The following is a 25,557-nucleotide window of genomic DNA, read 5'->3' as shown; positions in this document are numbered from 1 at the left end:
TTCTCAAACTTTTGCTCTTGGATGCAATAATTTAGCAGCGAAAATAAATTCCCTTATTTGTTTCCATTTCCTAAATTCATACAAACACACAGGAATTATCCATCGCTACTCACAGCTGACATTTTGGATCATAGTCAGCCAGGTAGGAAGGCAGTAGATTTCATCTACACACTAAAAGTGCATGCAATATACCGATTATATTGTTATGGCTCTAATACCCTAACAAAGTAGCACACCGATTGCTTCTTCTATTTTATCAAGTAAAGAAGATTATAAAGATTTATTATTTGCTGTTATTTGACAGTTTTCTGTTTATTGAGTATTGCCGATATCGACCCAGCACGATCTTAAGACTTATATTAACCACCCATATAATACTGCTTCTGTCGACTTAATTTTATTTTTTTAACTCAAAAAATATCATTACCTTTCTTAATTATATCGGAAAAATAATTTTCTTCAGGGTTTAACCTCGCTGCTTTATCCATTGATATCCAGTATATAAAAGCGAAAAAGGACCCTGGGGACGAAGTTTCTCAGGGTCCTTAAACTAGCACGCAGAATCATAGGACACAAAAAAGGGGTTGTTTTAACACATCAATCTCGGTCCTGAGAGCTTTTTAAAGGCAAAAACAAGGTCTATATGTTAAAGAGATTCTCTGGGACAATTTTCTCCTTACTGTGTCGTCAATAAAGGCGAATCTACACTCGATATTTTCATTTAACATTAGTGATTCAATAACGTTATATATATCTTCAATAATAATGTTTATTGCCTGTCTTTCAAAACTCCTAGCGATGGTAATTGGTTTATATTGTTATTTTGACATATTCTCGTCCCCAGAGCTCTTTCAGATAAACTCCAGGTTTACATCAAAGAGCTCTAGGGTCGAGAATGATTTTGACATCGAAACTTCTCCTGTCTCATCTTGTTGTATTTCCAGGAGACAAGTTATGTAGTAAGACAACTTCATGTAACTTTAATACGAAAACAATTTGTGAAGAAGCCTTCTTTTTTCACTTTGCTGACGTCAAACTTCAACGCGCCCTATTATCTCTTGACGAAAGAGACCAATGTAAACCATGCCTTACTGGCTTCAAACGAGCGAACAAGTTTAAAGGGTCTGTTACACGTAGCAAAGGTTGCAATAGCAAATAACATACAAGTACTTCTGCAAGTACTTGTACAAGCAGTTGTGCAAGTTTTTATACTTGCACAAGGTTTGTCGACTTCAAATAAAAAAAAAAACAAATGTGAGTGTTTGCGCGCTCATTTTGAAAATGGTTTGCGAACAAGAAGACGTTGTTTTAATTCTGGCGCTATCGCTGGCAGTAAAAGTGAAGACAAGTCAGTGCAAAAAAAGAAAGCAACGCAAACGTTTTTGGGTGCGACCATGGTTATTAGACAGACAAACGAAAGGGGTTTGCAATAGCATCCTTAGTGAATTAAGATTACATGGTAGTACTTGTATGTTATTTGCTATTGCAAATTTTGCTACGTGTAACGGACCCTTAAGGTTCAAGGACATGTAAGAGACTATAGAATCTTTTACAACTATGTTCTTTAAGTTTTAGTTATAACCTATAAATGTCGCAAGTAAAAACAAATTTCGGATTATGCACTAGTTTATTTAGGATCTATGAGTATTGCAGTAGTGTTAGCGGTAAATACTGGCTAAGATAATGGGGACCAGGCTTAAGTTTCCTAGCTGAGTGGAAGGCATTTTGGCGTTGGCTAATTTGTATACCTTATTACATGAAAATAAGTAGTCAACTTAATGAAGCGGGATTATTTATGATACATGAAATTAACGCGAATTTATAAATTTTAGTATTTAAGTGTATGGTAATCAACGCAAATTTAAAAAGTGAAAGATGTTGAGTACCCGCTGTCTGGGGAATATGTAGATGACTCTAAAAAATCTTGGAAATGTTAGGGATCGAAAAAGACAAGGATGACGATGAAGAAGAAGATGATATTAAAGATATGGAATTTTTAGCTTGATATCTTTAAAAAATCGCTTGTAAGGACTTTTGTTAATTTGTTAGAAATAAGAAAGAACACTCCACTATCCGTTTTATTATTTGTTGAACGCTTTCTAGATTAAAAAGAAGATCTAGAAATCATATCATTATACTATTGAAAGGCATTTTGCAAAAGGTACATATAAAAAATAAGATGCGTTGAAATATACATACGTTTTTTTTAACGCAAACCATTAATTAACGGAGGAGAAATTTATGTAGGTATAAAATTAACATGGTTTTAATTAACGCGAAATTTTGAAATTCGCGTTAATTAGTAGACTAGTTATTTTCGTGTAATAAGGTAGTTAAAGGAACACAACAACAAAATAACTTTTCAATTTTTTTCTTGATCTTTCCAAATACAATATTTACGTGATAACTTGTTGTTTTAAAAATACTGTAAAAACAAAACGCCGAATAATTCTGCTTCTTTTAACAAATTGTTAATATTTGGAGCACATGTCTGCCTTTATATAACCAGTAGCAAATTTTCCAAATGACATCGTTGATACAACGTTGCTCTCACAAAAACTGAAATGGTCATGGTATTGGTATTAGCTTTAAGATATTGTTCACAACATATGCGAAATCGCGAATTTTATTAATGTCAGGTATCACAGTAAGATTGATGGTTGTACTTTATATCAGCATTTGGAAGGATTTAATAATAATGCAAATTTGATCATAATACGCATAATAAAGGTACTGTGAAACAGAGGCATTCATTCTGAAAGTTCACCATCCACTGTACCGTTCCGCTGTATTTTTATGATAATTTGGACTTTGGTAAAGTTTTACACATCTTCATTTGAGAATTTTGTGGTTGGTGGCGACGTTGTCGTGCATGATGCAGAATTCTACCAAATCTTGTGTTATGATAAATTTTTAAACAGGTCGATAGTGATGTCAATAACCTTTTTTGTTGTTCTGACACCTGATAAAATACCCTGTGAACAAGGTTGCGATTCCATTTAATTGCATTTTCCGCTACTCGTGAACTTTTTGCGCTATAGCGGAAAATACAAACAAATATGGAAGCGAACCTTCACAAAAACAAATTTCCATATAGGGCGTCATTTATTAACACATCCACATACGTATCTCACAAATGCCTAATTTAACGCCCGTCTTTAATAAACTTTGAATTAATTTTAGATAAAAATGGGGTGCTTAGCCACATCTGTCATTTCCCTGTAAATATGATGACAAGTTATGTCTCAAATGCCGGCAACAACAAGATGACGAAAGTTTTCGGCGTAAACGAGCTCTTGTTAAAACAACCAAGCTTCCTTTCGCTTTTGTTGTGTTATATGCTTTCTTTCAACACGTCGTTGTTCGTTTCGAAGCCTGGTCCTCCGGTTAGTTCTTCCGTATTTTACCAAAACAATATTAACTGTAGCTATTAACAATACATATCATTGATGCAGTGAGAAACACGGAAAATAAAGTTAAGAAAATATACCTTAGATTTTTATAAATACAACTGTTCTGGAGTGACTTGGGGAAGGTCAAACCTGTCCAAATAGACAAGTGTAATGAAGCTATACTGGTAGACTGAACCTTTATACTTTTTTGTTTCTTCTTTTTACTTCTAAAAAAAGTATTGTAACTGTTATAACTTTAAGTGAAAAAACGATGAATAAAAAAAGTTATCCAACGGAAAGTTGTGGTCTTGGTTTCGATCACCTCATAAGGCCGTTTTCTAGTTGGGCAGAGTTGGGCAGAGATTTCTGTAGTACAAATGAGAGCTTTAAAAACTATGGTCTCTCGTAGAAACAATTGATAGGGTCTATCCCTTGAAACCAGTAAGACTAACCACATAAATTATGAATCACAACACACAGTACCTTTTCCTAAACATATTTGTTGTATTAATTACGTTGTCTCCTTCCAGGTTAGTGATATGTAGATCGTGCTGCTCTGTATATTCTCTCAAGTGAATGTATTCCTCACTCAGCTGTTCGAGAATTTCAAGGACTGCAATCAACTTAAATTCGCCTCAGTAACCTACTTAGTAACCCTCTTTCAATTTGGTTGCGAATATTGTGCTGTCTACCCCTTCCTCCTTCTTCTTTGACTTCACCTTGCCTCCTCCACCACCACAATGTTTCTACTTTTCATCAAGAGAAGTACCACACCCCTTCCTCCTTCTGCTTTAACTTCACCTCGCCTCCTCCCCCACCAGAAGTGTTCCTACTTTACATCAAGAGGAATACCTCACTCCTTCTTCTTTATCCTTCTCTTTTACCTTCACCTACCCTCCTCCTCCACCACCATCACAAGTATTTTCACTTTACATCAAGAGGAATGGATGGTAATATTCCTCTTTGATGTTGGTAAGTCTACTTCGCCCTAGCCAATAATGACGTATGGCTTGAGCAGCTGATATTCTTCTGCCGCCATGTGGATTAAATAGCTGCCAGAAGAAGTTCTTTAAACCTATGAAAATAAATAAATTGATCAGACCGTAAAAAGGCACAGATGATAAATGATTGGTGGAATTAATAAATACAACAACCTTAAGGCAAAAGCCTGGATATATCATAGATTAAGCTGCTTACCACAGCTGCATGGTCTTCTAATTGGCCGGCATCGATATCGATTTGGTGGAATCAAGCAACCTCTTCCGTTCAGCTTAAATGGAAATAAACCTGTAAACGTACGATATAACAATACACCAAACGCCCACATATCTGCTTCTCTTCCGTAATATCCACATCAGAAATGCAACTCGGGGGACATGTACAATGAGGTGCCGAAAGAGTCATATTTGGGACGATGGAAGCCAGGGTCTAAGGCTTGAATGGATAATCCGAAATCAATTATCTTAATTTGAAGTTTGTTATTAATAATGACATTAGCTTCCTTCAAATCCATATGCGCAACTCCTTTACGGTGGATGTAGTTGATTCCGGCTAAAAACTAAATAAGAAAAAAAATTAAGCATCATTATTGTTTAGATTTAACCCCCAGATAACGCAATTGTTTTTGTAACCACCCTTTTCCTGGTCAATATATAATTAGCTTTCCGAAAGAAGACAAGATCAACAAGGCTAATGTTGGTACTGTTGGGATTATTTTAAGTTATCCTATTTTTAGAAAATCCGGAGCACGTTTTATGCGACATAGTCCTTAGGAGTGTTTGCAGTCTAAATGTGAGGTGACTTTTGCTCAGACATTCCGTGATGCGTCATCAGAGAGTTAACTTCTTAGTCTATTAGATTTTAATCTTTCGAGTAAGATTAGGTCCAATTTTACTTAAAAAGGTAACAAAATGTAAACAAACCTGTCGGGCAAAGAACATCAACATAGTTTCACTGAATGAGAACAAACAAGATCTGTATGCTTCAAATGATGCTGACTTTTGTCCATGACAACTCATAACAATTTGCACATATTCCATATTTGCTGAAACACATCGATACTAAACAAGTAACGCAACATAAGATTAATAGTTCTTGTTCTGTACAATCTTATTTTCTTTCCTATAATTGCACCATAAACAGCATCTTCATTGCTGCAGCGTGAAATGTTTTTTAAAAATCCACCCTAGATTCTTATAATTCTCAGTGCCCTGTTCCTAAATCCTGTTCAATCTGTGCATATGTTTATTACCTCGACAATATTTGGATGGCAAAGTTGTCGCATGAATTTGACTTCATCAGGGAGTTCTGCAGTCTCGCGCTTTAAGAATTTGATGACCACTTCTTCTTTAGTCTCTTTGACTTCAGCTTTAAAGACACGACCAAATGCTCCTCCTCCTAAATACTGCATAACTTTGAATGCTGCATCAAAACGAGCATTAGTCATATCAGATGTCAACTCAGGGATAACCAGTTCTTTTGGTGAATTTGATGGAGCTACACTTTGAGTCAAAATACAACTCTTAGTATGCAATAGACTTTCTAAGCTGACAATACTTCCCAAGCTGACAAAGCTGCTGTTAAACTGAACTTGAAGTGATGACAAGCTGTCAGTGGCAGGGGATCTTGCTGCAACGATGCTCAATTTAATGCTGTTGTTGAAATATGAATATGTTCCTGAATCATGCTTTAAAGAAGAAGAAATATATAAATCTATAACTGCTTGTCACCTAAACGTTTGTACTTAACTCCAGTCCAACTCTGTTTGTCATTGGACTTTCTTACCCTGACAACAGGCAAGAAACATAGAACAATTTATTTTGTATTACTGAGCATTTTAAAATCTACAAGCTAGAAAAACATGAAAAAAAAACGTACCATTTTGTCGATCCAAGAACGAGAAGGTTGATGCATTGAGAACGCATATTTGATGTCTACTAACTGTAGTGAATTCCACAAAGAATACATCTTTGACTGAAAATAGATTTTAAAAATACTTCGAAAGTCTGTATTACAACAATGTTTAGATATATCTGACTTTTAACTGTCATTGACCATTTAGTTAAATACCTGTTTTAAAAAACGCCAAAAATACGACTCTTCGCAAAAAGACTTTTTTTTGAAAGAGGACTTTTTATATTTGACGTCATATATATTTGATGTCATTAAATAGTTAGAGATTTTTGAACTGAGACTTATACCCATAAGCACGGTAAAAAAATGAAGATAATGCTTTTTTATATGAATTTATGTACAGAGATATGATTTTCTAAGAAAATACATTTTTTGACTTTGCTTCCAGAGAACTTAAAGCTAAAGCAATAAAAACTGTCGAAATTATTGGTGAAAACCCACCATCATTTTTCCATCTGATGAAATACTGTTCCTCTTCTGTCTCTTTTCTTGCTCTTGGAAAAAAGACTTAGCTGCACAATGCAAAAAAGAACTGAATCAGAAAAGAAGTTGGCATAGGAGATAGACTAGTTGAGTGAAAACAAAAAGGAGATTTGTACAAAATAAATAAATGGACTGTTATCGAATAGAGTTTGAGTTAAAAATTTAGCTACCTTTAGGTACTTAAGATTGCGGATTGCTTTAAGGAGATGTTCATTTTGATTAAGTAACTTCGACTCAATGGTGCAAATGTTTGTCTTTTAATATTTCCTTAGTATTTGCTTAAATAAATTATATACATATTGCACCAGATAAATACATTCAATATTTGTTAAATCTAGCGGAGCTGATGTGGTCTTAAAAAGATCCATTAAACATATCCTAATGTTTTGCAATATTTGATAGTGAGAAAATGCCTGAAATCCAGATTTTCCCAATTCAAACTGTTATCAAAGACTTGCGAAGGGAGTTGCAACGCATTTAAACTTTTAATTGAGCTATGGAAGCTGTGTATGCACAGCAACCGCTGAACTAGATAATCTCCTACGACGTCATTCCCATTCAAAATTTTACAGTCTCTCAATTTCTTGCTTAACTTTTTCTGCACGGTTAAAAGTCGTCCCTAACCTTTGTTGTCAATGTGTCTTGATGCATTATAACATTGTTTTTATTTTCGGTATATTCTCGGTGTTTTTTTTAACAAATTGTCAGTTTTAAATAGCCACATATTAAGGCTACTCAAATTTTAGCGAAATCAGTGTTTCCTACACACATTGGTAATTAGATCTACATTTTTAATATATATTGAAATTTGTGCATCATAGTGACAGTGACAGTGAAATGTATCTTATCTTTTGTGTTATCTAACAATTTTATAGTCATGCCTTAGCAAGGGATTAAACTTATGACTTTTCCTACTGGAAAGAAACACTCTTCTTCAAGACTACCAGTCGGTTTTCTACAATAAGCCAGGTAGTTTTCTGCAATAAAGCAGTTGGTTATCGATTATAATATCATTTGCTATAAAACCGGTGTATTTGTGGTTAGCGGTTTTAACTTCATGTTTCAAATTTTGCAAATTTTGAAGTTTGTCGCCACAAGTGATAATCTCGGCTATTTCTATATTAGATTTCACAGTTTGAACTTGTTTATGTTCACAGCGGACTTCATACATTAGGGTTATTTTTTTATATCTAAACTCTTGAGCTCTGCTAATTGTGGCTGCTTTTAGCACTTCCTTAGTAAGTGCGGCTAGCGTGTTTTAAACGCATATAAAGAATTTCAACTTTTAAAGCATGCCGACTGCGAGGTTGATGGTTTTTCCCCACTTTGAAAAGTGCTTACAAAAAGCTGTTGTACTAAATGATTGGCCACTGATTGTAGGTCTTACCACTTAATAATCGTCTCAGGGGAACTGCTTTCATGATGCATTGTTAGTGTGTTCACTTTTTCACATTTTAAACAAACAAACAAATACACAAACAAACAAACTGAAGGGCATAGATCAAGATGGACTTACTTCGTTCATGACAACAAATTTTCTTGACTGCAACGATAGTAACTTGAATTGAATAAATCTGTACAAAATCCTGAGATTTTTTCTTCTGTTGTGACAACATATTTAACCAACATGCAATGCCTTACATACCTAACTAGCTATATACTCAAGTCTTGACTGTTCACTTTAAAATGACAGAATACCTAGAAAAATCTTTTGTGTAGGTAGCTACATAAAATAACATATTCAGCTTTTGTACTTTATTACTTCATTGTTTAATGACAAATGTGCCCCTGGAGTGCTGACATGGTAGCTTAAAATCACAAAATAAATATTATCCAGATGTGATCATCTTTCATCAACAGGCGTTCCTGTTCTTTACTTGTCATTATGGGGTACCTCAAATTCTTGTAAATCCAATGAAAAAAAAAAAATTAATTAAGACTTCCTTGGCTTCCAACCGCATCTCGTTCATAAGTTTCAGCGCTGGCCAATATGATGGACAACGTCGAGGAACCCTGGGTAATTTTGAAAAAATGTGGTTCTGCCTTATGATTTTCAGATTTTTGCTGCTGATATCAGCATATTTTAGCCCTTGAGTGCCACACCACCGTATATATAGGAGTTAATTATCTTTAAGAGAAAGTTTTTTTACAAGCATACATGAAAATATATGTAATGGGAAAATGAATTTTGTTTAGATTATTCTATGTAATGTAAAAAGTCCCCTTGCTTGTTTTCACTTAAAAAAGTCAAACAAAATGTCGTTTAGATATTGCTTGTATGATACAAAAGCGCAGTACCATTCATGTCAACAGTATTTCTTTCCACTGTACATGATGACATGTTAGTTGCAATATATCGTGTTATCCTGTTAGTGGGTGAGATCTGAGGTATCACAGGTGTTTCAAACCAAATTATTTGTTTCATGTCGGTTGTATCTAACATAACTTTGCATTTTTCTTAAAGAACTTTATTCTATGATGATATTAATAGAACAGTGAATGTTTTTTTAGCTGATCTAGTGGTACATTAAGAAACTTATCTATCTGCTTCAATATTTGTTGGTACAGGCTGGTGTATACATTGAAGTTAAGATTTGTCAATGTTCATAAATGGACTCAGTTTTTGTCGACTTTCAAATACTGACTTAAATTTATCGACCCTCACAGATGTACTTATTAACATTAATTAAGTACGTTATTTCAAGCATGCAAACAACAAAGTTATAAGCGAAGGCAATTTTGCAACTCGTGTAAGGGAAAGGTGAGAGTTTTAATATTTATGTTAATCTGGGTTCATTAAATTTTGGAAAAAGTAAATAAACTGTTATCATTTTCAGCATCGCGCATCGGTTTAGCGCACCCTACTGATGCCCTATTCACACGTTGCAGATAGGGTGTCTGTCCACACAAAGGTGAGCCTGTTCGGTATGGAACGCGTCCGTTTTAATGCAAAAAGTGAAATGCTTTTGCTCTGATACTGCAACAGTATCCTGCGAACAAAAATAAAAGCTCAAGTTCTCACTTGATGTATTAGGCGATTCACTTTTAAGTCAGTTCTAATTTGCCTGTACACATTTGAGTCAGTTCTAGTTTGCCTGTACACATTACATTCCGGAATGATATCTGTCAACCAAGATGTGAACATGGTCAGAGTAGAGGGTACATAACTAGTACAATAACAAAAGAGCTAGTATTCTTAGTTAGAGCATCAGTAACTTTTCATTTAAAAAGCATTGGGTGAACGTTCCCAAACCCCTAAATGTAAACACGTCCTAATTTTTATGTCTGAATAAACACACTTAAATGCTATGTGAAAATTTAACAAGCCTAATGACAAAACCTCCATGTTTTTTTTATAAGCATAACGTTTATAAGCATTTTTAGGCACAGGGTTAGTGAAAAAATAAGCATATTGCAAGCATAAATGTGAGCCCTTGTTTCGCTGCATAGTTTAACATATTTGAATCTTTGTTCTTTATTTTGGTTATTGGGTTTGACACGGTAACGGAAATAAGCATATTCCTAGCATAATGTGAGCATCTTCTGTAATTAATGCTAAGCATACCCGTGCCTGATTTCAAAAATTCAATGCTAATAAGAAAAAAACATGTATCAGAACAGACTGTAAAAAAATTGAACAGTTTTTGCATATAAGCTTTGTCATAATTTGGAAAAGTCGTTCTGATTGGCCATTTGAATCCAAAATCCTATTCTGACGTTTTCCTGATATTTTTGAAATTCATGGCGGAGTGGACACGCTCTGAATAAGTATGACAACTTTTAAAAACATTTTGTTATCACCCGTTCGCAAATTAATCACAAGGAAATACATAAAATTTATATTTACGAAAATTCTTTTTCAGAAGAGAAAGTTTACAGCTATTTTTTTAATGTCTTGCTTCTTCTACCATGACGATGTATCACCAGCTTTCAGTTTATGCTACATATTTACAGTAGAAAAATGTTTCCCAACTTATCTTCTTCCTGGTGGGCCACCTCTACCGCGAGGGCCGCCTCTTCCTCGTCCTCTACCACGACCACGTGGTCCTCCTCGTCCTCTACCGCGTAACCCACCTGCACGATCACTTCGAGCTTTTGCTTTAGGTTCATCATCTACCAGAAGTGTATCGAGCGGCAAACTTTCAGGAAGAATGAAATAGCGGATATTGTTGCCACGTATACTAAGCGTTTCGAGTTGGACGGGGTCCTTTCCTTTTAGTGTCATTTTGACAGCTTTTAAGTGCGTATTCATACTCATGTCCACACCTAAACAATGAGCAAAAATTATTATCTTATTTTAAACTCTATACATGTTTTTAAATGCATGTTGTTTATTGAAGAGTGCAAACCTAACAACTGAAATGCTAACAATGTGCGGTTAAAATACGTTAACCCTATTCGGTCCGGGGTTTTTCGAACATACTATGACGGGAGAGGGGGGGGGATTCCGCCCCCCCCCCCTCAATAACTTTTTATAGGATTGTTCAAATTGAATCTAACTTGGCACACTTATAGTACGTCATAAAAGAAACAAAATGGCGGCAATAAATTTTTGCGTCAGCACATTTTCTGTGACGTCATCAGAAGCTTGAAAATTGTTAAAAATGCCACTATCTGCTTAAAATATAATTACTTTTGTTCTAGAGCGAATTTTTACATACTGTTTGAAGTTTCTGAAAGCTAAATAAAATTTTTTTAACATATCTTCCAGTTTTTACATGGATCGAATAAAAAATTGCCAAAAATTGCCCGAAAAAAAGTTTTTTCCGATTTTTGGGTGAAATCCGACAAAATCGGGAAATCGGAATAGTCACGTGTCAAAATTATTCAAAATGATTCTTCTTGATGAAACAAAGTTGTGTTGCAAGTTTCAAGTTCTAAGGATAATCCTAACAGGAGTTATTATATTTTCCCCATTATAAGGATTTCATATAGATTTTAGGGGTAGTTTCGAGTAATGGCCAATATCAAAGCCTCTGAAAGGTATGGGACCTAAAAATTTAGCATGCAGGTGTCTAATAGATAAATGTTGAAACTCAGTAAGTATCATAGCCATATAAGAAAGCAATCAGGAGTTATTAAAAAAAACCGTCAGGGGGGGGCAGAATCCCCCTCCCGGACCAAATAGGGTTAACGCATTTTGCGTGCAATACTGCAAGTTTTGGATAATAATTAGTATAATAAATAAAAAAGAGTAAGTTTTGAGGGCATCAGTTTCATAATACTCGTTTAAAATATGGAATCTTAGCTACAGTAACAAACTGTGCTAAACACACAGAAAAAAGCTTTTTTTCAGGTTATACCAAGTTATAGCCTGCAATAAAAATAACAGTGTTTAAACCAATAAAATAATCTATATAATGCTCTTTCAGCTTTATTTAATCAAACCTAACTGAATATATAAACGATAAAAATAATAAGTTTTACCAGTAATTGTTCCATGACAGATTGTTCCATTCTTCAGTTCAATGGTAACAGTCTCATGACTGAGTTTCATCAAAAACCTAAAGTGTAATCACAAAACATAGAACTAGCTATATTTTTTTCTGTAGGCATAGTATTTTTTCTGCTTTGAATACTTTCTGAGAACTAAAATGAATCTTCTTAAATGGTTAAAACATAACTCTCAGAATTAATTGAAATCATGAAATCATTTTCTTCTTAGGTACGTCCTGAGGAGGGGATCCTTTGAAATTCCTGATTTGGGTCTAATGACCAGCTTTAGATTCCAGGATTACTATGTGGTTAAAATATTGTTTAATCATTTGCTTTTTTTTTGTTTTAGAAACAAATTATTGGGAACTAGCTGGGAAAAGAGTAAATCGAGGGTAATATGCCTAAGTAACCACAGAAAACTAAAAAATAAATTGGACAATATTTTATCCCAGACAAAGCCGTTTGCGATTCCAGGACTAAATGGGCACCCATTCCAGAAATTCTAGGAATCAAGAAAAGCTTTTGAATAATTGTGAAACAAAATCTAAAAAGTTGTTAAATTCTTCAAAGCTTTACAGCCCTTCAGCCAGCCTTTTCGTCCTAATGGGTAAATTGTCCAACAAAAAAGATAAATATCCTGGATTAAAGGCTCCTCATATTAAGGCAAGTTTGTTGTTAAATTAATTTCTAACTCATTGAGGCATGGTGACCACAGAAAATTAAAATCTAAATTGCAGGACATTCCAGGACATTTTTTTTGATATTCCAGGACTATTCCGGCAGAAATTGCTAACCTTAAAAATCACAAGCCAAATAAAACCTCTGGGAATACAAGCAATTCTTTGAGATGCATAAATGCAATCTAGAGTATTTGTGGACCACAAGAAGCCAAACAGACCTTTCATTAATCTCAACAAAATTTAAACGCTTTGTTATTTTTAAGAAAAACTTAGACTCAAAATAAAATTTAAATTTTTTCTTAATAAAACAAGCTAAAAAAGAAAGTTCTCGAAGCTTCCTTAAAAGATATCAGTCTCTAAATACTAAAACCTTAACAACATTGCATTCATAGATTATGGAAAACATGAAAAATTAATTAAAAATTATGCTTAATGATGTAAAATAAAGAAGTTTAAGAAACCTCTAGCTTAAAGATTTTAACTAGTACTACTTTGTAAAGAGATTTACATAATTGGAGTTGCAAATACTTCTCTTAACATGATCACTTTCCAGGACAGTTTCAGGACATCTTCAATTTTTTGTCAAAATTCCATGATTTTCCAGGAATTTCAGGAGAAGTTAATTTGTCCAGGATTATCCAGGACCATGGTCATCATGTGAGGTGTTTAAAATATGATGATTGGCTGTACATTGACAGATGATGAACAGACATTGGGGTTTTCTAGGGTAAATGTTCTTCATATTAATTGGTCTACACAGTGTGAACTAATTTTTTTATTATGACCTTCTGTTACCTAGAATTAAAATGATGTTGGAGTTGTTATAGACCTTAAAGATTTGGTTAACAAGTCTCTTCAGGTCTAAAATTACTGACAACAGAAAATGTCTTTGCTTATACTTGAATATGATTTGAGTATTTGATGCAAATACCTTGAGAATGAAAGAACTTTTTAAAAAATTAATTGTTAACCAACTTTTTTTTAACCATCACGCTAAGAGAAATTACAGTATGTGTAGAGGCATGAGCCTAAAGTGTGAAATATTTTCACAAACTTTTAAAAGCAAAATTTTGAAATATTTTGCTTTTAACAGTTTAAATAAGCAATTTGCCACTAAAGTAGGATGTACTAGGCCCTTAATTATACTGTTTAACTTATTTAAAAGTTTTTCCTTACTTAGAACAGACATCACAAATATATTTTGATGTTAGAGTCGCCCAACATCCCTATTTTTTTATTGCAATTTTTGAGATTGAGAGCCAGAGAAAAGCAACAAAAAAATATTCATGCTTATTCGGGGATTCGGTTCAGCTTTGTTGCCGTAGTGATAATTGACATTTTGCTTAATTGACGAATCACATTTATGCTACATCTGCCATTTTTAAAATTTCCCAGGGTGAAAACAAACCTAGTTCGTAGGGGGGAAGAATGCTAAAAAATGTGGAAATGAAGAATAATTAGCTAACGAAAGGTAACAACACAATAAAAATCTGTCTGGAAATGATGCTTAAGAAGAAGGAGAAGAAGCTATCTAGATTTTGCTCCAAAAAATTATCTTTGATCAAACTTCCTAACATTGTTCTTAAATCTCCAAAACGTGTCTAGCTCTGCACTCTTTTCACCTAAAAAACAGAAACTTTTCACCTCCAAAAATATTGTTATGACGTCAAACTGAATCGCTAAATACACCTTTACGATAATTCAATTGTACATGCGTTCCTACGGTTCTCCATCGTGTTACAATATCGGAAAAAAGGAGGTAAAAATCGTGTTTTTATGAGAGTTTGTTAGAGACGAAAGTGTGTTTTCTCCAGTTTTTTAACTTCCGTCGTATCAATTTCTTTTAAATTTTCAGGAAACGTTAATAATAATAAGATACAACTTATGTGTACTTTTCATTAAAAACAAAACACAGCAAGAAAAGTTATCACGAAAAAACGTGTTTTCTCCTTAATAAACTCTTATAAAAGTGCGATGTTTACCTCCTCTGATCGCCAAATCACAAATATATTTTGATGTTAGAGTCGCCCAACATCCCTATTTTTTATTGCAATTTTTGAGATTGAGAGCCAGAGAAAAGCAACAAAAAATATTCATGCTTATTCGGCGATTCGGTTCAGCTTTGTTGCCGTAGTGATGATTGACATTTTGCTTAATTGACGAATCACATTTATTCTACATCTGCCATTTTTTAAATTTCCCAGGGTATAAAAAAATATGGAAATGGAAGAATAATTAGCTAACGGAAGGTAATATAAAAGTGCGATGTTTACCTCCTCTGATCGCCACATAAGCTGCGATGGAGTGTTAATTTTTCCGAATTATCGTAAAGGTGTATTGTCTCTCCCCACAGCAAGTACCTAGTATATACCTATCGTATGTACCTATGTGCTTGGTCATGAGTTTAAAATGACCTGCAGATGTCCAATTAAACAAAGCGTAATGGTGCGCATTTATGGTTTGATAGTTGTAGCTAAACAATTTTTCTCAATTTTTTGAGTTTTTTCGCTGGCCAATTGACCGACCTTTTAGGAATTTAACACCACATTAAAAAAACGAAAGAAAGATCACATTAAAAGCAGGTTTTAATAAATAAACGAAATAGTCTAAAGACGGGAGCATTTATAACGGATTTGCAGCGGTTGAATACTTTCGAACATTTAAAAAGGGCTATCACGATAAAACAGAACAGATTTTGGGCTCCAATCTCGTGTGGTTTCTTAATTCAAAGTACGGGAAATGTAACTAAAAGAAGAATGCACTGTACATGAATTAACGCCTTTTCCTACGTTTGCAAAACGTTTTTTGTGTTTGGGTTAAAATTGGTAGCTAGAGTTTAACTTCTTAAAAATAACAAAAATAACTAAGCCTGCAAAAATTGATATACGGTCTTACCTGACCAATTTCATCTTTGAATCATACAGTTAGAAGATAAATTAAGATTATTCCACCCAAGAAATGAGCAGACTTCCAAAAATTAAACCGCCATTAACGAAGGCAGAAACAAGACTGAAGTCTCCCGCCGATGAGCTTGCGACATAAAATAGTGACCAGCAATTTTCAACTGTTCTCTTAACAAAATACTGATAAATTAAACAAAAAGCCATTACGGAGTACTATTTTGTGGAAATAAGTTTAACTTCTTTTAATACTTATTCAATTGTTGCAAAATAAACATTTTAACATAATTACATTTAGCTTTATTTGGTCCTGAAATTTTATATACCATCGCACGAGTATTTTTTGGTGAGGTAATAACCATATGTGCAGGAGGCTTTGTTGACAGGGTTATGTGATGGTGTAGTACAGCGACGGACCGGGACAAAGTTTGTTTTATATTTAAAACTTCATTTTGCTTCATATTATCAGGTAGAAATGACGAACATTTTTTAAAGATAATCAAAAACTTTTTTCCCAGTGCTTTTTTTACGCTTAATTAATATGCGGCTTAGAAGTACGAGGTACGAGGTTGGCTTTGTGTGCAGACAAGGACTATCACCATAGTCTGCAGGGGAGAAAAAATAGACACCTTGACTGGGACAACTGAAAACTCCATTTAATTAACAGATTGCAACACTTTTCAGTTTTGCTTAACCTCAATCCCAGGATATGTAGCATTTTCTTATACAAGGTGTAGCTTCGCATTCGCTTGCGCGTGAAACTGAAAGTATGCGATATGTTTTTTGCGAGAGACACAAAAACCTGAAACCATTTGTTATCATAGATATTAAATTTCACGTAGTCATAAACAAAATGTTCTTGTTTTTACTTTGTTTTGAGCTCGCAACCTCTCCTTTCTTCCATTTTGACATCAGTGCCAGCGGCAAAACACTGTGTTAGCTGTCAAGGAAGCGCCAACAAACTCTGGGAACGAGGATGACGAGCTCGCGGAGTTTCTTTGCAAAAATGTCCGCTATAACTGCGATAACGGTTTCCAACAAAAATTAATCCCGGCATGGGGGAATGGATCAAATATTAACCGTGCTAAATAAACGTGTATAACTACAATACTCTTCGAGGTAGCAACAATTAGCAAAAGTCATGGTAATTTTGCTGCTACTATAAACTTAGATTACTGTATTTTTTAAATAGGGAAAGTTTAAGGAATATATTCTTTAATTTTTCAGTCCGCATCTTCTCATCTTAAATAATGTACTCCATTTTGGAATTCGCTCCTCGTAAAAGATAAAGTAATTATTAAGAATGTGTGGGTAGAACTCAGTAAATGGCTTTTCGGATTCAGTAGCATATAATATGGCAAGTTCCCGCTAAAAATGCTGCGTTATGTACCGTCATTCCTCTAATTTAGTGCAAAATAATTACTTTCGCAGGGTCAAACTAATAATTATTTTCGGAGGGTCGCACTATAACATTTTTTAAGTTTTCTTCTCCTTTTTTTTTCTTCTTATCACACTTTTCTTTCATCGGTGTTTGTTTTTCGTTGTATTTATTTACTTTTTTGTGCAAGTCTTCAGCCATAAATAAGTATTAATAATCAATAAAATACTTGGTTAAAAAATAAATTTTTCACGAAGCTTTTCGTAATCTTCTAAGTTACATTATCTTGTTCAGCATTATTTTGATAGAGAGGTCAGACTTTTACTTTGTTTACAAGTGTGTTATTTTGTTATTTTTTTGATAAAAAAGTAACTAGGATTGATATTATAAAAAAAGAATATAATAAATCAGACTAGTGCACATAAATTATGGATTTTACATACATTTTCTGCAGTTGGTTAAGGTAGGGTTAAGCAATACAACAATTTTGTTTTCATTGTGCAAGTATTCAGCCATAAATAAGTATCGATAATCAATAAAACACTTGGTTAAAAAATAAATTTTTTCACGAAGCTTTTCAGATTACAAAAAAAGGCTAACTCGTCTTCCAGAAAACTGATGCGGTATTTTTTGGACGACAGAAAAGCTAAAACAGGGCGAAACAGGCAATATCTCGACAAAATAACTGAAAGACGAAACTTCCATTTGAAAATTGGTTTCATTTAAACAGTAGGTGGTACTAATGCCTGCATCAACAGAAGAAATTGTAAATCGTGCGTGCTTCGATCTTGAGAATTCTTGTTTCGCGTGGATTCCGAACTTAAACGGCAAAAAACTTAAAGATTATTTTATGGAAATTCTTGACTTGTGAATCGACAAAAGGTGTACGCCAGCATTTTTTCGACCTGTAAAGCACCAAATACTTAAGACCTTAATTTCCTAGCTATTGCAAGGAATTAAACATCGATGGAGGGACAAGAAAGCTGTCTAAAAATGCGAAAATGGTTGCTATGGGCGTTGCTATGCTCTTATATTAGCGGTTGGTTGGAAAAAGTGGCAGAATGCGCAATAAAAACCTAAATTTGTCATAAGCACTACTTGCCACGGTATTCTAAGATGAATTTGCTGTCAGAAAACAGCTCAATGACAATTCTTGAAATTTAGAAATTTTTTCTAGGGGAACCACCTTAAATCAGGTTCGCACTGTAATTATTAGAGCAAAATCCGACCTTAGTGTCGCATTCAATTAGAGAAAAAACAAAAATTAGTAAAAGGACACTAAAAATTAGAGGAAATTTCGAAATAAGACCATACGGACTATTAGAAGATGCGTTAAGTAAAAGACGGTAGAGGTTTACATAGAATATTTTGACCATTCAGTCTATCTCAAAAAGTGTCCGTTATTACTTGGTGTCAACTACATAGACAGGTTTGCCTTTATGTACCTTAACTTTGATACCTTTGATAATCTTTCGGCTCATCTAAGCTTCGTCTTCGTTGAGGACGCCGGCGACTTCTTATGCCACAACATTTGACCTGAAATGAAGGTCAGGGAGAGCAGGAGAATCTATTCTCAGAACAGCCAGAAGGCTGTTTGTGTCGTAAGTTCTATTGTTTTGGTGATCTGGCAGTGGAGGGTTTGTCAGAAACATGGATTAAGGACTTATCAAGATGAATTTTGAAAACAGAAACTGGTACTGAGAGGTCCTGCAAATGTCTCGGAAGAGCGTTGAATAAATTTGGACCTATAAGACTTAAACCCTCATACATTTTATTTTGGAGGGATTTGGGTATGTTGGTTAGAACTGGAGTTAAGGTTTACAATCGACCACGTCTAGGAGGGTGTAGTAAAATACATTATTTGGTAGCGTTCTCTGCAACGCTGAAGCGAATATAGCTTGTTACTCTTGAGGCACTCCCAGTAGTTTTGGTTTCTTGAACTATTCATTTTATGAAAAAAACTCCACTGTACTGCTTCGAGGGATGCAATTTCACTTTGTTTGTGAGCACTCCGTATTTGGCAGCAGTACTCAACTGTAGGTAACACCAACGATTTCCAGAATTTTGTTATAAAATATCTGTGTGGCTACGGCCATTGATCTAGTCATTCCAGTCTACAGGTCCTGTGATCGAGGTGCATTTTGTTTTGAATAGTTATAAGGGTGATGTTCAACCTCGTTCCCAGGGCTCTTTCTTCACTTTTTTGTCAGCCATAAAAAAGTGAAAAGAGCCCTGGGAACGAGGCTGGGTGATGTTAAAAATTGAAATGCAGTGCCGCAGAATTTTTTGTGAAGGTTTATGCTTATAAGAAAATGAGTCAGAGTCATTTAAGTGTATTTACATTCGTTTGTCCATTTCACATTTTACTTCATAGAAAAAACACCACTTGCGGTAATAAATTTATTATGAGGCAGTCCACTCCTTGCGTGTCCAAACTGTGCTGTACTTATCATTTCCCAGCGGACTTTGTTCTGTTCTGTCTCGTCATATCAAGATGGCTGTCAAGCGGCTGTGAAACAAAAACATAAAAATATACTCATAATACCAGTGTGTTGAACCTATATTTTATTTAATCATGAGTGCACAAAAAACAGAAAAAATGTCACAGGTTTTAAAAATTGAACCAGATAATGAACTTGTTTTCCGTGGTAAGTGAAAAATCCTTTAAAAATAGCTCTTGTTAAACGTTTGCAGATAACTGTCTTGGGATTTTTCTTTTGTTGATTTGGTTATCGTTAGCTAGCTAGCTAACTAACTACGTTTTAGCTGGAACACCAGTAGGCAATTATACCTGCCTTACTAATATTTACATTTTTACATGTCTTTTTGACATGCGTTAAAAATATAATCCTGCCTCTTCATCTTGCATGTGTGTGTGGGATTGCTGTATATTTCCGTGGAATTGTGTCTTACCCACATTCTCCAATATCTTTGCTACATAGCAGTGTAAGCAGGATGTTATAACAATTTTTAATGCACACATAAATTTCAATTAAAATTAGTGTTGTAGCTCGTACTCTGTGCGGGAGACCGGGGTTCGATTCCTCTTGACGGCGATTCAACATGGGCGAGTGAATGTTACCATAGCCCCGGGTTAACCCAAGCCATGTGAGGGAAATTGGGAAGATGGCACACTGTGTGGGCCGTTGGATGTTGCCGGGAGTTGTCTAGTAGAGCGCGGGCTCTAATTGGGTCTGCGTAGCTCAAAATGAGCATTAAATACTCTAGGACTCTCCATCTACGCCATGGCCCCTCCTGGAAATAATAGACAGGGTATATCCCTCGATATTTGTGAGGCTAGCCATGTAAAATATGCACATCTATCTCTATCAGTCAGGGGAACTGATACGAGGGTGCCGACTCGTTGGAAACGCCGCAAAAACCACAGTGCTGTTGGACGACTTCCAAAGTTTTTAAAAAAAACTTAAAATTTTGCCCGAAGAAATTTAAATAAAAAAATCTCTATCGTATAATTAGCCATGTGAGCAGCTTATCCCACATCAAACTATTATGGGCTAATATCAGTTCATCCTGACTGGTTAAAAGGTGCATTTTTTATTGCACTTAACTGGTTTGTGCACATGTCGATTTTTCATCATTCTAGGGGTGAAATTATTTTTATCATTAATAAAAACTCTAAAAAATTCACTCGTTTTATATAATAAAATAATAATGTCCTCAGAACACAATCCCAGCGCTTTCACAGATGAACATCGAAAACATTATAGCCAGTCAACAGCAGCCACTGCGATTACATAGAATAATCATCCAATGAGCCAGGAAGTCACAAACAGTTTCCGAAGCTCAACCTTCAGTCTGTATTTTGTGTTACTTTCTTTAAAGTGATATAAGCATGTGGGAAAAAGATTGTTAGTTTTATTTGAGTTATATTTTTGGATGTGTTTTTTAATATTCCAAAGTGTTTTTACAAAACCAGATTTTTACAAAAATAGATTTTCTTTATCTAGACAGTAGCAATCTTTATGTTTTGTCCTTTATACCAGCAGCATGTTTTGTGCTCTGAAAAAAAGAAGACAAAAATTTTTAATTTATTGAATTTTGAGTATTTTAGTTAGCGTTTGAACAATGTGTACTAGGGGAATTTAATATGCGAGTGACCCGTAATTCTTTTCTTTTTTTTAGGAGACATTGAAAATTATTTTTACCAGCAAATGTTATCAGTCATTGCAAAAATAAGTTGGTCATTTGGCTGGGTGTGATTTTTCCTAGGATTTTTGCGATTGGCAAAAGTAAATTTGCTTAGGGTCTAGACAGCTTTGCATCACTTGACCCTGTTCCCAGGGCTTTATTAGGTTTAGAATATAATAGACCATCCGTTAGCCAAAAAGAGTCCAGGGAACAGGTTTAGAGGCCACTGAAAATTGTAAAATGTGTTTTTTTTGGGGGGGTAGGACCTCGTTATTAGCAGTACCAATAAGAACTGCAGAGGCTGTCCTAAGTAAACAATTTCAATAATAATAATAGTAAAGTTACCTAAAGATTTTTCTGTTTATTTGGTTTAGGTCCATTCAAAGATGTTGTCACCACTATTCTAAAGTTAACTAACCCTACAGAAAAGAAAGTATGTTTCAAAGTGAAAACCACTGCCCCAAAAAGATATTGTGTCCGACCAAACTGTGGAATCATTGAACCAGAAGAATCAGTTAATGTTGCTGGTAAACCGATTTTTTAAAGCATTTCTAATGTGGCACCAAGAATTATGGGCTTCAGTCACAAATCAGGCCTAAAAATTTTTAAAAACAGTTCATAACACTTTTAATCATCTCCTTTGAAACAATGTATATCCCCTCAATCAAAGTTTCTCTTTTTTTAAATATATATACTGAAATCTTACCCTAATTAAAAAAGACAGTCAGCAAGATAACGAAAAAAATTATGTTTGAGTAAATAGCATAGTAAATATTTAAAATTTTAGTGATGCTACAACCATTTGATTACAAAGACCCATCAGAAAATAAAAGACACAAGTTTTTGGTCCAGTCAATTATACCTACAGAGGAAATTAAAGCCAGTGAAGTAGAGGGTCTGGTAAGTATAGAGTTTTCAAAGTTTTTTAGGTGTTTTCCTTGAATGTAAGTTTAAGTCATTTCAGCCATATTTAAGTTTAAAAGTCATTGCTATTGTGTATTCAAGTTTTTACGATACATATCAAAGGTGTTGTAAAAAATCTGTATTCTAAAGGTAGTTGTATCGTTATTAATAGCCGTGTTCTGTGTGTCTGTCTGCAAGAAAAACGTATTACGAAAACACGAAATGTGGTAAAGGATGGAAAAACCTGTGGATTTATCCACGATTGACGGACTAGTAATTTGAAATATATATTCAAGACTTTCATTTTCTCACATTATGCAAAAAGAAAACATAAGCATTTATTGTTGTTGTGGTCATCAGGGAAGTAGAATTGTTGTTGTAAAAATAGTATTCTTTTTGTTTCAGTGGAAAAACCTTCCTGAGAATTATCTTGTTATGGATTCGAAACTAAAATGTGTGTTTGAACTGCCAAATTCTGATGCAGGTGCAGAGAAGGTGAGAAAAAATGTTTTTGTTGACACACCTGTATGTTCACCTGCAAATTAAAATGATAAATTAGCAATGACAAAAGTAAGCAAATTTTAAGTGCATTATTAGAAAATCAAAGAATTAGCGAGTGTCAATTTTGATAGCATCGTATTGTAACATATATATGAATTTTGTGTGAAATTTTTGATATGGTCTTTGTGTGAAATGTGGGTTCTTGTTCATATTTACAAATTTGTGGATAAGTAATAAAAATTTTTTATCTCTCTATGTGCGTGACATGTTGCTTGTGCTCTGTTTTCTCAAATTCGATTTGGAAATCTATTGGTATCATTTTTATAGCAGAAAAAATTATTAACCAGATCGAGATGCTTTAATTAAAAACATTTCGTAGGTTCAGTCAATTTGCGATACTTTCACATTTTGAATACAAAAGGGAATGAATTATTTTGCAGTCAATCCAACTTTAAACAGTTTCCACACTTCCCTAAAACTTCTCAAACCTCTACAAATTAAAAATTCTCCTCAATTTTTCTCCTTCTAAAAGAAATCCAAAACAATTAGATTTCTCCCCAATTTTCATCAAAAGATATTTACGATACGCATTTTATGTACACAGAAAATTCATGTATATTTCAAAAATTACCCCTTGTATATTTTCCTTTTGATTTGGAATATTCTATGCATCTTCTTGCAAAAGTTTGATGAAATGTCTATAAACTGGTTTTAAACCTCTACGTTGTGTTTTCTTATAACAAAATTTACTTATTCTAAGTGTATACCTGCAAAATACCAATGAAAACTTTTTTCCTTCTAATTTAAACCAAAAATTGCGAAAACACAAAAGTTTCCATTAACCCTACCATAATTGTGGGGACCTTTTTGGCGCTGGCATAAAAAAAATTAAGTTTGTCTTCTTTTGCAACTTCTTTAATATTTTTCATTTTTTTACATTTTATTCATTCTTCTTTTTCTTCCTCAGGAAAATGAATCAACGCCTGCTATCAGCACATCTCAAGAAAAAAATGTATCTTCTACACCCAAAGAATCCACTCCATCTACACCGAAACCACCTGAGTCAGCTACAACAAGAGCACCAGTAACATCGACAACTATCGACAGCAAACCACAAACTAAAAAACCTTCAAGGCCAGTTGTTAAAGAGGTTGGTTTAAAATGATTTATTTAATAGATTGCTTATGATTTGCAAATGATTTGGAATCTGAGTTTAAAATGGTTGTCATTGGTAGGTCGAATTTCGTTGAGAGAGCTTAGCATTCAGATGAAAAGAAATCATAGAAATTTGCATGAATTTAAGAAGCTTATTCTCCTTAATCAGCCTCATTCGCAAAAATTAATTCCTGCGAAAAGATTTTATACACGTAATTGTAAAACATTTCTTACCGCGGAAATCACTTCCTGTGAAAATCACTTCTCTTAAGATAGGTTTTTCTTTTTTTCTGTGCGATAACACTTGCTAACGATTTTATTCGTTCACTTTCAGCCTGTTAAAAAGGAAGCTGAAGACGCCAAACCTACATCGACACAACCAACTAAAGTAAGACACTATGTAGGATGTTCTCTAGTAAAAAATCGACACAGACAGAATGATTAGATTTCCAAAATATCGGGATGTTGTACAACTTTGGCCCAATCAGAAAAAAAAAAATTGATTTCCTAAATTTTCTATAAGAATCTTCTTTGCTTCTTCACTGGTAGTAGTTATTCAATTGGGTTGAGAAAGTAAAACAAATTTTTGGAACTTGTAGGGTATGGTTACGCTGCTATGATATGCACATGTTTAAACTCTTTAAGTAGTTGCTGTTTCATATGTTTTTAACCAACTGCGGGTGCATGTTTTCCTCTGCCACTGGACACAGTGTAAAAACGACTTGACTCAGTGTTCACTGACAAATTTTATCACTGTTTCAATCTAACTTTTGTTTCGTAATATTACCAAAATCACAAGTTTATTCGTTTGATTCTTAATTTAAAGATTTAAAAAATTTTGACGAAAAAAGCCGCGGGGAGTTTGCCCGTCGAAAAAAATGTGGAATTGTCCGTCAAAACTACTTTGGCTAAACTATCTTTGGCTCTCACAAACGTCGTTGTTTTTCCGTGTACGCCATTTTACGATATTATTTTTTCTAGCCTGTGGAAACCGAACAGCGTAAAGTATCAGATCGACTTCCAACTGAGTTGGTGACACAAGACAACACGAATTTGCAAATGTCTTTCGTCATCGGGATTTTCTTAGCGTTAATTATGGGTATCATCCTGGGAAAGTATGTTTTATGAGCCTAATGACAAGACACACATAAATTTCAAGAAGAAGAAAAGATGAAAAAAACTAATCGATGTTTTAAAAGCATAGATTTCTATTAAACTATAATTATTTGCTAAGTTTTGATTGGTCTGTTAGGTCAAGCGAATATAAAAATAGGCGTGGTGATTGGTAGTGTTGTTGCTAAATATGCAAGTATATTCTTGTATGAGCCATACAGCGTGCTGTTTTAGAAATCTCTTGACGCTGCAGAAATATATTTTTACTATTTTCAACTCCTTTTGAATTATTATGTTTAACTTATCTTAGAAACGATTATTTGTGAAACGCAACAAAAAATACTAACATTGTATTTTTGTTTTAGTAAAAGAGACTGTAGACAACGTGGCTTACAAGTGGTCCTGTTTTTTTTCTATGTATTCCCTGAGTTTTGTTTCTAGAAATACCTGTGTTGTGACAGTGGACTGTGATTCGTTTATTGTGCGTTAGTATTGCATCCATGGGTAAAATTGAGAGATCGATCTTTGGTAAATCACCTAAGTAAGTTGCTTTA

The 25,557-nt window shown here is 34.2% G+C and overlaps 3 protein-coding genes across 3 annotated transcripts; 1 reads left to right on the top strand and 2 right to left on the bottom strand.

The window, feature by feature from the left end:
- Positions 1-4,746: 4,746 nt before the first annotated feature.
- On the bottom strand, positions 4,747-7,439 carry LOC130613401 (interferon-induced, double-stranded RNA-activated protein kinase-like). The gene is made up of 9 exons (XM_057434751.1): positions 7,413-7,439; positions 7,105-7,201; positions 6,747-6,817; positions 6,593-6,660; positions 6,407-6,461; positions 6,270-6,365; positions 5,644-6,078; positions 5,315-5,452; positions 4,747-4,950 (listed from the first exon to the last, which is right to left on the bottom strand). The coding sequence occupies exons 1-9, from the start codon at positions 7,437-7,439 to the stop codon at positions 4,747-4,749; spliced, it is 1,191 nt and encodes a 396-aa protein (XP_057290734.1).
- A 3,185-nt stretch (positions 7,440-10,624) lies between these two features.
- LOC130614347 (small nuclear ribonucleoprotein Sm D1-like) lies at positions 10,625-15,955 on the bottom strand. Its single transcript, XM_057435770.1, has 3 exons — positions 15,800-15,955; positions 12,216-12,292; positions 10,625-11,054 (listed from the first exon to the last, which is right to left on the bottom strand). Exons 1-3 carry the CDS (start codon positions 15,811-15,813, stop codon positions 10,762-10,764), a joined length of 384 nt encoding a protein of 127 aa, XP_057291753.1. The 5' UTR covers positions 15,814-15,955; the 3' UTR covers positions 10,625-10,761.
- Positions 15,956-19,639: 3,684 nt separating this feature from the next.
- Positions 19,640-25,399, top strand: LOC130614250 (vesicle-associated membrane protein-associated protein B-like). Its single transcript, XM_057435668.1, has 7 exons — positions 19,640-19,830; positions 21,706-21,858; positions 22,119-22,231; positions 22,640-22,729; positions 23,703-23,885; positions 24,225-24,278; positions 24,872-25,399. Exons 1-7 carry the CDS (start codon positions 19,758-19,760, stop codon positions 25,016-25,018), a joined length of 813 nt encoding a protein of 270 aa, XP_057291651.1. The 5' UTR covers positions 19,640-19,757; the 3' UTR covers positions 25,019-25,399.
- Positions 25,400-25,557: the final 158 nt, after the last annotated feature.

This window comes from Hydractinia symbiolongicarpus, chromosome 11 (genome assembly GCF_029227915.1).
Source record: "Hydractinia symbiolongicarpus strain clone_291-10 chromosome 11, HSymV2.1, whole genome shotgun sequence".
Taxonomy (NCBI): Eukaryota; Metazoa; Cnidaria; class Hydrozoa; order Anthoathecata; family Hydractiniidae; genus Hydractinia; species Hydractinia symbiolongicarpus.
The sequence above is the reverse complement of the archived record's forward strand: the minus strand, read 5'-3'. Positions and strand labels throughout refer to the sequence as shown.

What these genes read in the sequence shown, in the direction of transcription:
- LOC130613401 (XM_057434751.1), bottom strand. Translation starts at nt 7,439, where the DNA reads ATGCATCAAGACACATTGACAACAAAG. An exon ending in CATCAGATGGAAAAATGATG is followed by an intron (nt 6,661 to 6,746) that starts GTGGGTTTTCAC and finishes GTATTTTCTTAG; the next exon opens with AAAATCATATCTCTGTACAT. An exon ending in GCCATCCAAATATTGTCGAG is followed by an intron (nt 5,453 to 5,643) that starts GTAATAAACATA and finishes TTACTTGTTTAG; the next exon opens with TATCGATGTGTTTCAGCAAA.
- LOC130614347 (XM_057435770.1), bottom strand. An exon ending in CTGTCATGGAACAATTACTG is followed by an intron (nt 11,055 to 12,215) that starts GTAAAACTTATT and finishes CTCATTGTTTAG; the next exon opens with GTGTGGACATGAGTATGAAT.
- LOC130614250 (XM_057435668.1), top strand. Translation starts at nt 19,758, where the DNA reads ATGAGTGCACAAAAAACAGAAAAAATGTCACAGGTTTTAAAAATTGAA. An exon ending in TAATGAACTTGTTTTCCGTG is followed by an intron (nt 19,831 to 21,705) that starts GTAAGTGAAAAA and finishes TATTTGGTTTAG; the next exon opens with GTCCATTCAAAGATGTTGTC. An exon ending in CCAGTGAAGTAGAGGGTCTG is followed by an intron (nt 22,232 to 22,639) that starts GTAAGTATAGAG and finishes TTTTTGTTTCAG; the next exon opens with TGGAAAAACCTTCCTGAGAA.